At 38.4% G+C, this 14,951-nt stretch overlaps 1 protein-coding gene across 2 annotated transcripts in view; it reads left to right on the forward strand.

Annotated features, from left to right (window-relative positions):
* Positions 1-14,951, forward strand: part of zfpm1 (zinc finger protein, FOG family member 1) — a 115,392-nt gene extending 100,441 nt beyond the window's left edge. The window contains exons 6-8 of one of the 2 annotated variants that reach the window (XM_048605831.1): positions 4,674-4,769; positions 10,708-10,851; positions 11,209-14,945. In XM_048605831.1, the coding sequence (XP_048461788.1) occupies positions 4,674-4,769; positions 10,708-10,851; positions 11,209-13,709 (2,741 nt within the window). In that variant the 3' untranslated portion in view covers positions 13,710-14,945. Of the gene's footprint in view, positions 1-4,673; positions 4,770-10,707; positions 10,852-11,208 lie in introns of both variants that reach the window. The other variant, XM_048605832.1, reaches the window with a different exon arrangement.

Consider the following 14,951-nt stretch of genomic DNA (forward strand, 5'->3'; position numbering starts at 1 on the left):
GCCACTGAGTCAGACTTGAGCATGTACTTTAAACTGATATTTGAATGGGTGGTAAGTGAGTTTAATTTAAGTTTAAAATGTTTCTTTTTTTTAATGATGTTAAATCAATATGCTGTCCACCTTCTCAGATGAACATAAAAAATCCCATGAAGGTGCTTAAAGTAGAACAGGTGTGTTCTCCCAATGTTTGTCAGTTCTTTTTTCTCCATCAGCATCACAAAGACAGATTGTCTGATCATTTATCCTGAAATTTGTGGGGCCCTGCTATGTGCAAATTGATTGTCAACTTGCCCTGCTATTGTTGATACAGTTGTCATTAATTAGCTATGCATGAATTTGGAACACGTTAAGGTTGTGAAAGATGTCATGTAAATGCAAGTTCAGTATATTTTTCACAAGCTTCTGGGCAAATATCTATTTTGAGAAGTACATCACAAAATGTAGCCTCCCATCAGGCAATTGATTTTAGCTCCCCAAAACAGTTGTACAGAATTTGCAGTATTTCCACATGACTCTGCTTTTCAGTAAGCTACTTTTAAGTCATGTTTACTCCAAATAATAACTCCAATGTTTAACAAGATTGAAACAGTAGTTGAAACAGTAGTAGAAGCAGGAAAGTTTCACCAGATGAAGTGGAAAATTCCAACACAGCAACAGTGAAGTTGCATAATTTGACTTCTAATTCACCATGTGATTTCAGAACTTCACAGTAGGTTATTACTGCTCACAATGAGTGGCAACATATTTACTTTAATTGGACTGAAAGGTAAGGGCAGATTGTTTGGCCACAATTTATGGACTGTTTTGGAAAATCCAAGTTCGGTTAAGCACTGAAAAAGTGAAGAAATTTGAAAGGAATGTACCATAATGAAAACAAAAATAAACAGTTCGGTATTTTGGACAATGAATGAGTTCCATATTCACCTGTGTTCCCAAACCTCATTGCATCGGCAGCCATCTGGAATAATATGAACAGACCATTTGGCCTAAATATTTGGCTCAGTCAGCTCAAAGAAAGACAGAAAATAAGTGTTGGGGCAGGCCATTCAGCCCTTCAAGCCTGGTTTTTCAATCAAAATGATCCTGGTTGATCATCCAACTCAGTACCCTATTCCGTCTTTCTCCCCATACCCTTTGATCCTTTATAGCCTGAAGGACTATATTTAACTCTTTGTAAACATTCAGTGTTTTAGCCTCAACCATTCTTGGTGACAGAAAATTTCATAGGCTCACCACTTTCTGGGTGAAGAAATTTCTCTGAATTTTGGTCCTAAATGGCCTAACTTCATCCTTAGACTGTGACCCCTGGTTCTAGACTGCCTGATCATTGGGAACATCCCTCCTGCATTTACACCATCTAGTCTTATTAGAATTATGTATGTGAGTGTTTATGATCCACTCAAGCTGCTGCTCATCATCTGTCATATAACTCAATCACCATAACCCTCAATTCATTTCTCCCTTAAGTACATTTATGTTAGTAACTCAAGAAACTTCCGTGGTAGCAAGTTTCATATTCTCATCATCCTCTTGGTTAAGAAGTTTCTTCTGAATCCTGATTTAATTTATCAATGACTACTTTATATTCTAGTTTTGTTCTTCTCCATAATTAGACGCACTGTATCTACTGTGTATCAAAATTTATCAGAATTCTATTAAGTCACCCCTTAAGCCTAAGAGAAGGTTCTTGCACATCTAAGTTTCACCGACTTCGAATTTGTAATGTAGCTTCTCTGGAATTTTCATATAAAATAGAATTACGACGCTTCTCACCTGTTTACTTGGACTCCACTGTCAGATGGGAATTTGATGGTGGTGATATTGAAGCAGCGATATGATAAAACACAGAATGCTGGAGGCACAAGTTCATGCATATTATCCAGTACAGCTCACTGGGGTAGCACACTGAAAATTGAGCCGCACTGTTCCTGGAGTCATCACAAAAGTTCAAAAAAATTATCAAAGTACGCAAAGTCCCAGTTCACCTGCCTGATAGACTCAGACTGGGGTTAACAGAAAACACAGACCAAGGTTTTGTACTTAACTTGAACTACTATTTACTACAAATAAGTAGTTCTACAGGTCAACAACTATGAATTGTCAGCATATACCTTATTAGTTAAAACTCTTACCCTCATCTAAAACCCCCTTACACTCTCTCTTTATCCCTCTCACACACACACAGACGCACAAGAATTTGGTATTATGGAGGTGTTATTTTTGGAGGAGGGAGAAAAAGTGCTGGAGAAACTGATCAATGGCACCTGACCTCTGGATTCATTGCAGGGGTCCCTTTTGTTTCCCAGGTCCTTCAGCTTCTTTCACTTTTCGCAGGAGGTACAGACCAGCTAGTTCACAAATTATAAAGTTTCTAACATATTGGTTAATGTCAACAGCTTGCAGCAAGTGGTCGGAGAAAATCTCTAACTACAAGTGTTTACAGGAAAGACAGACAGAGCATGACACCACCTCCCCTTCCAGAGGTATGAAGGCTTCCGTCTGCATAATTTCCACCCACAAACTGGTCACAATTTCACAAACCAATCAGCTATTTGTTGCTGGTCAAATTTTACTTGGTACAGAAATTGTTTCCCAATTTAGTCCTCAATCAAAACTAAAAGTAAAATTAGAAGTTTTCACAGATAAATGTAAACAGTATTACTATAGTAGACAGTGGAAATAAAATAAATTAACAATCTTGTTTGTTTGTTAATTTATTTTATTTCCACTGTCTACTATAGTGATACTGTTTACATTTATCTGTGAAAACCGTGAAATCTTTAAATTTTACTTTATTATTTACTATTTTATTTCCTACCTCATACCAAATGTAACCAGCTTTCAAGTAGTTTTTCCAAGCTAGTACGTGATTAGAGTTTACATTTTAATTGGATTCACAGTGGCTATTTCATGTTTAGACAAACATTTCTGAATAAGTAGTTTAGCCCATATGCAACATGCAAAGTAAACCAAGTTGAGAGAGATAGTCGGAACTGCAGATGCTGGAGAATCTGAGATAACAAGGTGTAGAGCTGGATGAACACAGCAGGCCAAGCAGCATCATAGGAGCAGGAAAGCTGACATTTCGGGCCTAGACCCTTCTTCAGAAAATCAAGTTGAGAATATGGTTTACCTCAATATGTAGGAATTTTTGTCTTTTATGAATACAGTTCCTTTCCAGAGCTACTAACTTCACTACTTCGTAAAGGATTTGTGCATATCCCACTTCTGTAGCTTATAAATGATTGTAATGAAGTGGATTTGTGAGAGAGGAGGAGAATGTAAATCGATAGTCAGAGGGTTTCCTCTGTGCTCCAGTTTCCTCCCACAGTCCAAAGATGTGCAGGCTAGGTGGATTGGCCATGCGAAATTGCCCATAGTGTTCAGGGATGTGTAGATTAGGTGGATTATAGGGGGATGGGTCTGGGTGGGATGCTCTAAGAGTTGATGTGGACTTGTTGGGCCAAAAGGCCTGTTTCCACACTCGGGATTCTAAGTCTAAATCTAAGTCTAAACTAAAGTAAAGTTTTGGTCTTTATTTTGGGCTGAAAAAGTGAATCCTGGGATGAAATTAAGAAAACCAACAAACACATTGAGGTAGAAAAGTGTTGGCCTGAGCCGTATGAAATATTAAAACAAAATAAAGAACTGTGGATGCTGGAGATCTGAGACAAAAACAGAAAGTGCTTGAAGAAACTCAGTAGGTCCGGCAGCATCTATGGAGAAAAAGACAAAGTTTATGTTTTAAGCCCAGATTCTGACAAAGCAGTGATATGATATAACACAGAATGCTGTAAAAAAACCTGAAGCTAAAGAAATCTCCACAGACACTGCCAGACCTGCTGAACTTCCCCAGTATCTTGTTTTTATTCTTCATGAAATATTCGTTTCTCTAGTCCTGTATTCTTCTGTGCAACTCTGGGGGAGTTACTTCTTTGAAATTCTGTGACTTAACACAATAACCATCTGAGAGCATGAAAACGATCTTCATTGAGATGTTACCCAGTGTCAAAAAGGGCTCTTTAAAAATTGCAAATGTCGTGTATACGTCAGACGTGTCTCAAATGGAGCTCCAATATGACCGGTGACTTCATCTCCAAATGTTACTTTTTTAAAAAACTGGTTAACCCCTCTGGGGACATACCTTGCTACACATTGATGGTGAAATTCACTAATTATGGGTTTTATTATATGGAATTGAAATATTTCTTTTGACATCCGAGTGGCCAAACAGTTGAAGATAAAAAAAGGCAAGTACATATGGCCTCACCTGAGTAAAAATGATAAATGGTAACAGTTGGGGAATGTGTAACATTAGAAATGAAAATGGAGCTAGAGGAAAGAGGCTGGGAGAGTTGGGGGGGGTGCAATATGTTAAAGTAGTGGAATTAGATTCCTATAATATTGCAGGACAAGAAAGGAGATTCTACAATAAAGAAATTTAAATTGATGTGGAATTAATTTTCAAGCTGCATCAATTCAGCTTGAACTGAATTAAATAATGAAGTGGTACCTATCTATACATACTGACTTTGCAGTATTTTCTGTAAAGTAGACAAAATAGAAAATGAGTGCTGGACTTATTTCATGTTCACTATTTTAAAAAATTATGCCTTTCAATTTTTTTCATTGTCTTTGGTTTTCAGACTGTTGTTTGTTCTCTTATTAATCAGGTGAAAGGCCATTTGTGTGTCTAATCTGTCTGTCAGCATTTACAACAAAGGCAAACTGTGAGCGACACCTGAAAGTACACATGGACACCCTAAATGGTAATTTACTCTTCAAGCCAGAAATCCTATCTACTTGGATTTTTAGTTTCTAGATTCCCCCGTGTAATATATTACTTACTCACAGGTTATGGTGTGCACTGATGAATCATATTCAAAATATTAGATACTGTTCAATTCAAATAAATCTTCTCCGAAGTATCACGCATTGTTCAATTCACTTGTTTGAACTGGATGATAGTAATATCAAATAAATAATTCAAATGCTTAATTAAAACCCATGCACTTTCACCTCCTCTTTAAATCTGCTAACCATCACACATTCAAAGATGGGAGTGGGACTAATTTCCTGAGTATCCAGTGTGAGAGGTAAAATAGATTGTGTATTCCAGACTCTCTCTAGCTTTCCATCCACTCGATGGAAACTTTTGTGTTAATATGATGGTTCATCTGGTGATCAGAGTTCAGCTGGCTGATACTGCCTCCTCTAAATATTAGACAGCCATGAGATTAAAACCCAGATGTTCTGATTCAAAGGCAAGTAGTTTATATATCGTTGTTCTTCCAGACAGGCGCAAGCCATACCTCCAAGCTCAGCTAAATTGGCAAAGTCATAATCATATTTACACTTTGGGCCCTTGTCCAATTTGCTTGAAAGCTTTCTTTATTCCAATCGTATTTATTTTTATAAGGTTTGGGAAATCTTTATCGGGAACATTTTGGTTTAGGAAAAACATAATTCTATTTCAGGAAAAATGAAATCTCTAAGTAAAATGAATTTTGCTTTTTGTATTTTTCTTTAACTAAAGTTTATACAGTTGTTTGATTTTTGAATAGCATAGATTAGTGAAGAATAATGAAGGCCAATTAATGCATTTTCACCAACACTGTTACTTGAGAAGTACAGGTTGTGGATATGCAAGTCAGTAATGTAAAGGTATAACGTGAACTGCATTGGCTACCAGACCACAACCAGAATGCCTCATTTTCAGCTATTTTGATTACCTGCCACCATCTTAGCTCTGGTTCAGCTCAGCACAAAGTAAAAATATAACTTAAACTGAACTTTTGTGTGCAAAAACTAAATGGAATTTGTTTTTCATGCCCTACTTCAGATGATGTCTACCTTTATTAATCCAGAATGCAGTTTTCACCGCCTCGATTGTATAAAATAACAGTAATATGTTGAAGTCTAAAGTAGTCACCTAAATCTAAAAATGCACTTAAGTTCTACTTTGAATAGTTTACTAAATAATTAAGTGCTTATAGGTGCTTAATTGCTTAAGTGCTTATATAGTTCCTTCTTACCTCATAATTCTACAAGCGTTATTCGTTAAAATTCTGAAAGTTTAAGTTGTTGCTTTCTGTGCCTCTCAAGAAAAGGTTATTTGTTCCCATCTCTCAGCAAATAACAATTCAATGATACTAAATAAAGAATGAAAAATACCTTTCACAAGTACAGGATGTTGCCTAGATGCTTTTCTGCAAGTGAATTAGTGTTCAATTTTGGTCACTGAATATTCTTAACTACTAAAAGAAAAACACTAATTAACATACGGCAACATCCTACGTACAATAATGAGATGAAGGCTATGGCATTTGTGTCAGGCTCTTGTGGTGCAGAGGTCTCTACCTCTGGGCCAAAAGGCCCAGGTTCAAATCCCACCTGCTCCACAGGTATGTAATATCATTAGAAACTGTCATGGTATTTGTGCTGCCTATTAGAGCGTACACTTTTTGCACTTATGTAAGTGCATTGTCGTTGCCCAAGAAATCAAAGCTGTCTAGTTAAAAGCAAACAAGGGCAGCATAGAAAATACACCATCATTCTGGGTACCTCTCCTCTCTGGCTTGTGCAATTTGCGAAGAAATCCCGGCAGCCCCTCACATCCTCCCACATCACCCTTCACCCCTCCATCTTCTGGTCCCTAGTTTGGTTGCTGTCCTTCTTCTGGATTGGGTCTGGGGGAGTTGCAGGGAACAGTGAGATGCAGGAGAAGAAACTGGGAGGAAGCAGAAGCTGAGATTTTCAGATCCTTAATGATGACAGAAGTGTTGGAAACAGGCAGCTGGAATGGGGGCTGATTTCCTTGTTCCCAGTTAACAGCAGCAGGTGTTGGATATAGAGAGAAATGATTGACTAGTTTGCATTATTTTGGAGCTGGTTAAGTAGCACCTTGGAATCATTAGCATGCATCCAAGAAATCGGATAGGGGTTTAATTAATTGTCTTACACAGGAGGGAAGACCTTCAGCAAGACTACTACCTCAGAATCTAAGTGGTATGTTTCAAGCATTAGTTTATAAGATATCTTATAAGGAAAGAGGAAGTTCGGTGTTTACAAACTGAATGCTGTCAGCTGGATCGAAATATCCCATACAGTAATGTCAGAAAGATGCCTTCGAGAAGTGTTTGACCAACCAAGTAATGAAAGGAGTATTTTCAATTTACACTGAATTCGGAGAACTGTCTTTTCTGTCATTTGGAGTGAATATAGTTCACCTCTTTTTCAGGCTGAAGGCTCTTTTTCAGATTGTAAGGTTTGACTCTGTTCTGGTGGGGGAGAGTGTGCTTTCACTTTCAGATCCCTTGGTTCTTTTGCTTTGCGGCATCGTGAACTGGTGGCTGCATGACTTCAGTTCTGGCTTGGGCCTTCTGCAGAGTGGCAATCACCATCTGATTACTGCTCAGATCGAATTGTTCTACAGCTCCATCGTGCTGCACATTTCTTGCCAGGCCTTCTGATCCTGACCACTCCAGAAATGTGGAGCGTGGCATTCATCAAAGAGCGGTGTTCTGTTCTGACACGGCTTCTTTTTTACGGCACTGGTTGCCATGTGGTAATTTAAAGGCCCAGTGTGACCGTGAGTGGCTGAATGAGTGAATGGGTAGGTAGATGAGGTAAGCAGTCAGGTGACAGGCAGGTGGGTGGGTGAGTCAGGTTGGGGTTAACATGGTGTAGAGGGGTAGCTGGGTGGCTGGAGAGGTTGTTGTGTCAGTGTGGGTTGGGGGTGGCAGTTAGTCATCAGGCCTGGTGTTAGTCAGGGTAGATACATATAGTCATGGTGGTTGAGGTTGGTAGTTGAGTGATTGGCAGATATCAAGGGAGAGGTGCAGAGTACTTATATGAGATGGGGGAATTCATTTGTGCAATTATCCTCTGTTGGACTAGATTTTAAATTGTCTAATTTATCAATTCAAAAATTTCTATCTGTAACTTGGGAGTCAGAGATATTCACATAAGGTTCCAGGAGGCAAGGGAATTGCTCATCAGAAATTCATACTTTCTGGGCTATTTCCATGGACATGAGTGCTTTGGAACCCCATTAAGTCATACATCAGCTCTCTTATGATCTGGTGAGCAAACATTCTGAGACTCTGAATATGATACACCCAAAAATGCAAGTGTCATAGGTCATTCTCCTTGTGAACCAACTCATGGCCTGCTGAAAGAATAGTCAGTGATATATATGCTCAAGTTCCTCAAGTTCAGACAGGCATTTTTGTAGTCCTTTTCATGTTCCAAGGTACCCAATGGCCAATGATGCATTTTTGAAGTGAGATCATTGTATAAGTGTAGGAGTCAATTTGCACACAGCAAGTATTCACAAAGTGATAATTGCCAGACAATTTGCTTTTTGCAATTTTAATTTGAAGGCTACATATTGGCCTGGGCATATTCAAAGATGAGCATGAGTATAGAATGATAGGATCTTATACACACACCTGAGAGGCCACGGATGATCTTTGTTTAGCATCTCACTGGAAAGATTTGCGTTATTTCTGGCATGGCAATGGAGTCACAGCCTAGATTTAGAGCATACCTTCCTGGAGTAAGACTTCAGTATGCAGCTATCTGATTCAAGCAAGAATGCTAACACTGGGCCACTCCCAATGAAAGGTCAAAATAAGCAGGCAGTGAAAATGCTGATTGGGCGAAACTTAGACACTTGGTCTTTGTTTGAGATGAAAGAAACAATAAGCTGATTGTTTTTTAAAAAATTCTGGAAGAAACGACATCATTACCTTTCATTTTTGTGACATAGTTCTTGGACCTAATTATATGTCCTTCAAAGTTGCACCTCCAGCTTTGTCCATAATTGAGCAGCTCCATTAGCTGCTTCACTACCTCATCTCATTGTTGCTTGATGCAGCTAGATTGCTGCAATTACGCCTGTGTTCAGAATTGGGCTCCCCAAAATGGGGCTAGGGCCTGTTGTCAAATCCGCTTCCTGCCCTATTCCATAGCCCTCAGTTAGGAGTCATGAGAATTTTCAGGCCTTGATATGGTGTCAAAACAGGGTTGGGGGTGGCAATCTTTGAGAAATGAAGACTTTGGTGCAGCTTGGTGAATCAAGTGGGAGGGTCTGGGAGCTGAGCTATCATTAACAATGTCCAAGTTAAAATGACTGTTGGGAGAAGTCAGAAACTATATCCTCAAAAGAGAGGAGCTGAAATCCCTCATCATGAAAACGTGCTTAACGAATAATGTGACTGATGGTGGTTGTTGACATCTAGATGGATTGCTGAGAAATTTGAGGAATCTGTTTTGGTTGTGTCTGCCACTTAACGTGCAGTTGGTGTGTTTTTAGTTTGCCTGTTAATTCATGTTTGCATCATGTTAATTCTTGGTGATAGTGTGTAATATCCACCGTATTGGCTATTTGCTTTGTTAACTCATGTACAGTATAAATTAAAACTGTGGAAACTTGTTCTTTTGTTCCTTTGATAAACCAGGATTTCTAATTTTGTCTACCTTAAAACAAAAGTTATTGCTGCCTACCAAGTTGTATCAAAACTTGGAAATTTAGTCTGGGATCATAACAAAGGGCATGAAGGTGACAGGACGTATTGAGGGAATGGTTAATAAAGCATCTGGACTTTATCAAAACAGACATCGAGTACAAAATAGGGAAATTGTGTTAAACCTGTATGAAACACTGGAGTATTGTATCTAGTCCTTGGCACCGCAGTTTAGAAAGGATATGAAGACATTAGGGAGAGTGCAGAAAACATTCATGACAATGATTTGGGGATGAGGAACTTCAAATATGTAAAAAGATTGGAGAAGCTAGAACTGTTCTCTTTGGAGAAGAAATGGTTGAAAGAAGCTTTGATAGAGATATGCAGCATCATGAAGCATCTGGACAGAACAGATAGGGAGAAACTGTTTCCATTGATGGAAGGATCAAGAACCAGATGGCTCAGATTTAACTTAATCAGAAGAGAAACAATGGCACCATGAAGTGCCATTTTTATTTTTTATGCAACATATGATTAGGATCTGGAAGGCATTACCTGAGAGTATGGTGATGGTACATTCAGTCGAGGCTTTCAGAATTGAATGAACTCATTACCTGAAAGGGAAACATTTGCAGATCTATGGGGAAATTGCAGAGGAGTCGCACCAGGTGTATTGCTTCTTCAGAGGGCCAGTGCAGTCATGATAGAATGAATGGCCTCTGCTGTGCTGTAATCTTTTATAAGATTTGTTTTGAGGTGGTCACTAGTTTGCTGGTTTATTAAATTTCTCTGTGGATATCATCCATAAGGCATTTGGTAAGTTTTTACATAACAGCATTTACAGAAATGAACAAGCATAGAATTGGAAGCACTGTTATGATTTGAGTTAGTAATTGGATGGGAATTCAAAGATGGACAATAGCAATAAAGGCAGCGTTCTCTGATTTGATGGGTTATGTCAAGTGGTGTTTTGAAGGATACAAATCAGTCACGCTCTAATTGAATGGCAGAATAGTCTCAGGGCTGGAAGGTGGTTGGGGTTGGGGTGGCTTACTCATATTCCATACAAGTTGCTGATTTAAACGGTAAGTCACCTAAACTTTTAAACAACAGATGTATGGTTTTGAAAATGTTAGAGTAAGGCAAGTATACATGACCTGCATCTTCTATCTAAAATTAGGAGATGGAATGGATTTAAAAACACGTATTTCTAAGGCTGTTTTGTGGTTTGTCATAGGTATTTGTCATGGCTGTGGATTTGTCTCCACCACAAGAGATACCCTGTACAATCATCTACTTATGAATCATATGACTTGCCAGCCAGGTTCAAAGGGTGACTCATATTCACCAAGGTCAGGCCTACCTCCCCTTCCCTTGACAGGTAAGCAAGGAATGAAAAGTATGCTGGAAATATCTCACTTTGGTGTCAGCTTGAAAGGACAAATACTTGCATTATATATTGAATTTGTTCCTTATTGAATATGTTACTTGTTTATTGAATGACTTACTAAATTAAGTTTTTGTAAAATTATTTTTAAATGATGAAGAACATTCATTTTCTAGTCAAATATTATGCAAGTTGTTAACCATGAAACAAGTAGTACTGACTTTTAGAAATATTTCCACTTTGCATATAATCAGGTGAATACAATTCATGTTTCTGAAAAATGCTGTTTAGAAGATTAAACAAGCTGTAAAGCTTTCTGATGTATTTTTGTTTATAATTTATTCATTACAGATGTGAAAGTGGCACATTCTTTCCTGAGCCTCAAATGTAACCAGTGTGAGTATGTTGGGGATTCTGAATCAAGCTTGCAACAACATATGTCATTGCATGTTGTACAAGACACATTTCAGTGCAATCAATGCCACAAGAAGTTAAGAAATGCTGTGGAATTAGCCAAACACATGGAACTTCATCAAGACAACGAGTCACAGAACAATATGGAGGAAACAAAGGATGAAGATGATGGGACATCTCCAGTTTTAAGTAGAGAAGTTCCTGAGGAGCTTAATATAGTAGTGAAAGTCAAAGAGGAACCTCTCAGTTTGCAGTGTGAAAGTGAAGGTGATAGGACTATGGAGGAGGGTCAGGAAAATCCCATTCCTGACCGGTCCTCCAATGTTTCCTCACCAAGAAATACATTGATAGCAAAAGTGAAATCGGAATGTTCAAGTCCGACGCAAGCGTCAAGCCCAGTCCACTGTGGGACAGGTTCAATTATGCCAGAAGGCACTGTCCTAATACCCTATATGTTCAATCATGAAACATCTACATTTCCACAAGCTTCAGAAATTTTAGCCAAGATGTCTGAGCTGGTTCACAGCAGACTAAAGCAAGGGGTCAACAATTATCCACTTCTTTATGCAGGAGCACCTATTCAAAAAGGAGCAACATGCTATGAATGTGACATTACATTCAATAATATCAACAACTACTTAGTGCACAAACGGCTCTACTGTTCTAGCAGGCACCAGCAAGTAGACAATGCTACTGTTGATGAGACAGCAAAGGATTCTACATCCATAAGTAGAGCTGAACAGCTATCTCATAGTCCAGCTTCAGGAGTGGAAAGCCAACATGCCTCTTCCTCAAAGACTGATTCTGAAAGAGACCTAAGAATATCAAATGTTGAGAGCAAACCACCAGAAGTCAAAAATGAGGACAGCGCCATGAAGGATACCTCATCAGAAGGGGAAAGCCTAAGTAGATTTAGTGAGGGCAGTCGAAGTCCAAGCAACTCTGTTGAAGATTTTGATGACGACCCTTCCAAAACTGTTTGTGAAGCCTGCAATATAAGATTTACACGACACGAAACCTATGTTGTACATAAGCGTTTATATTGTGCTTCGAGACATGACCCTCCTGTTCGTAGGCCAAATGCAGGAAAGGTGGCGTTCCTTCAGCAAACTGTACGTACGCGTAAACGTAGAAAGTTGTATGAGATCCATGGTTCTAGTCATCAGCCTCTTCTTCCACCTTCCCCAAATGAAGCATCTGTCCATAGTCCTTCAGCTGCCAGCCTTCAAAGCACTGGGCTACCTAACAATGTAGAAGCACTGAAAGTCAAGCAAGAAGCTTTCTCACTTTCTTCAAGGTCAACTGATTCTCTTTCCTTATCAACAGGTTATATGTTAACAGCTCAGTCCAGTGCAACATCATCACCAAGTTCAAGTTCAGATGTTGATGGACCAATTGATCTTAGCAGAAAGCCTCGTATTCAGGAAGAACCATTGATTCATGTTTCCCCTTTGCATCCAGCCTCTCATCTGTCAACAGACTATCATGAATGTACCTCCTGCAAAATTAGTTTTAACAATGTAGAAAACTATCTTACTCACAAAAAGTATTACTGCTCTGCAACTACTCTTCAGCACAGTAAGGTAGAGAATCTTGCCAGAGTAAAGATGCAGGCTTCTGCTACAATAAAAGCTAAAAAAAATAGGATGGAAATTACAGACCCTCAGCCACAGATGCAAACAGAGGAATTGAAAAAGAAAGATATAAGCACTAAATGTATTTTAGAAAGTCCAAACGTAGTACATGGCTCTATGACTCCAAACAACTCTCCAGGAATGTATCTCAATAGTCCAGATGCTTTGCAGGATGGGACTCAGTCATCCTCCCACGTTAAGACCTTCTCAGGGCCTCAGCGTGCTCATTCAGTCATCTGTCCCTATTGCCCACTTAATGGACCAATTGAAGGAGATCTTATTGATCATTTTAAGAACGCTCATGATTTCAAGCAGCTTTCAACTGGACACACAACAGAAGGTTTCATGCAGGATATTTCATCACAGAGTAAACTCATGACGAACAATATTTCTGAAGTCAGTCCTCAGAATTTGAGAGCTCCTGCCTCATCTTTCAAGTCAGGTGCACAAACACTGAAGAATATCCCAAATGCCAAAGATCAAAGAGAACCTGTCTGTTCCCAATCTTCAGTTGAAAATCCTTTGCAGAACATCTCACCTAAATCTTTAATAACATCCTCTCCTAACATTGCTTTGAAAATATTACCAGTGCCTGACAGCCCCAGGAACCCAGGCTTTAAATTGATCAGCCCATCAATTAATGTTGACAAATCTGTTCAGACAGCGATGTCACTCCCAAGCCCAGTGCAAAATGGAAATCACAGATACTGTCGTTTGTGCAACATCAAGTTCAGTAGTCTTTCAACGTTTATAGCTCACAAGAAGTATTATTGTTCTTCTCACACTGCAGAACATGTCAAATAAATTCTTGCATCTGCAAGCTGTATCATGAATGTTTGCTCTGAATTTTAGCACAAATTAACTAACACCTCAATGTCTTTGTGCATTTGCTGTACAGTTTAGAAACAATCATGAAAACAAAACATTGGTTTCTGGTGTTGAAATGTTAACAACATTCCAATCTTAGTAAGTTATTTGAAATGGCCCAGGATGGTGAGTCATTTGTTGAATAAAAATCTCTCCTTTAGTTCTACCTTAAATTGGAATAATTTTCAAATTCTTATGCTTAGCTGGTAAAGTGCAGTAAAAGATTGTACTTTTCTCAGTTGACGCACTGAATATGGAGGATATGTTGTAATTAAATCTTCCACATCTGTTTACAGGCCCAGTATTTAATCTGCTCCTTTTGAAGAAACTGTGTGAAAGAGGCATTTTTACCAGCTGAATAACATAATATTTCATATTAATCTCCCAAATCAAATTAATTATATATTGATTTTCTTCAGAAACATTTTCAGAATATTCCATGTGCAACCTTTTGGTGAGTTTATAACAAAACAATGTTATATTTTAATCATTTTATGACAATCTAGCACCTAATCTCCCTTCCATTTGGGGGAGTAGCCTGCAGATTATGAAATGAGAAAGCAAATGTTTGGGTTAGTTAAAAGCATCCCACAAATTTACTTATTGAAGAAACCCATATTAAATTCTCTAGGATAACAAGTGCTGGTTGAATATCCCTCTTCTGAAGGAATTTTAATGGAATATAACTTTGTCAGTGTTCTCAGTCTTCAGGACATCCCATGACATTAAAAATAGCATTCCAGCCATGAATTCCGACCTTCCCTCACTATTGGATGTATTTTCATTCCAGGAGAGGCATGACTTTGATAGGCAGATTGGCCAGAATTTAGTGTGACAAATTCAGTGTTCGTAACTCGAGTCAAAATGTTGGATATGATTCCTAAGAAACATTGAAAGTCACACTTTATCCTCTCAATTTTTATCTCGCAAGTACTGACATTTGAATACTACTGAAATAAAAGATCACTAGGGGGCAAAGTAGTTTAAAACTAGTTTGTGTAGATTTAATGATACTTTAGCTAATTATTTAGTTAGTGCATGATAAACCCGTCATTCTTCATTTCAGTACATTCAATTGTCATAATATCTCTAATTTTTATTTATTAGTGTTGTATTTATTATCAGGGTTTACATGCCAAGACAGCACTAACACACAAATGTGCTGACAACAGCATTTAT

This window comes from Rhincodon typus, chromosome 15, assembly GCF_021869965.1.
Source record: "Rhincodon typus isolate 14 chromosome 15, sRhiTyp1.1, whole genome shotgun sequence".
Taxonomy (NCBI): domain Eukaryota; kingdom Metazoa; phylum Chordata; class Chondrichthyes; order Orectolobiformes; family Rhincodontidae; genus Rhincodon; species Rhincodon typus.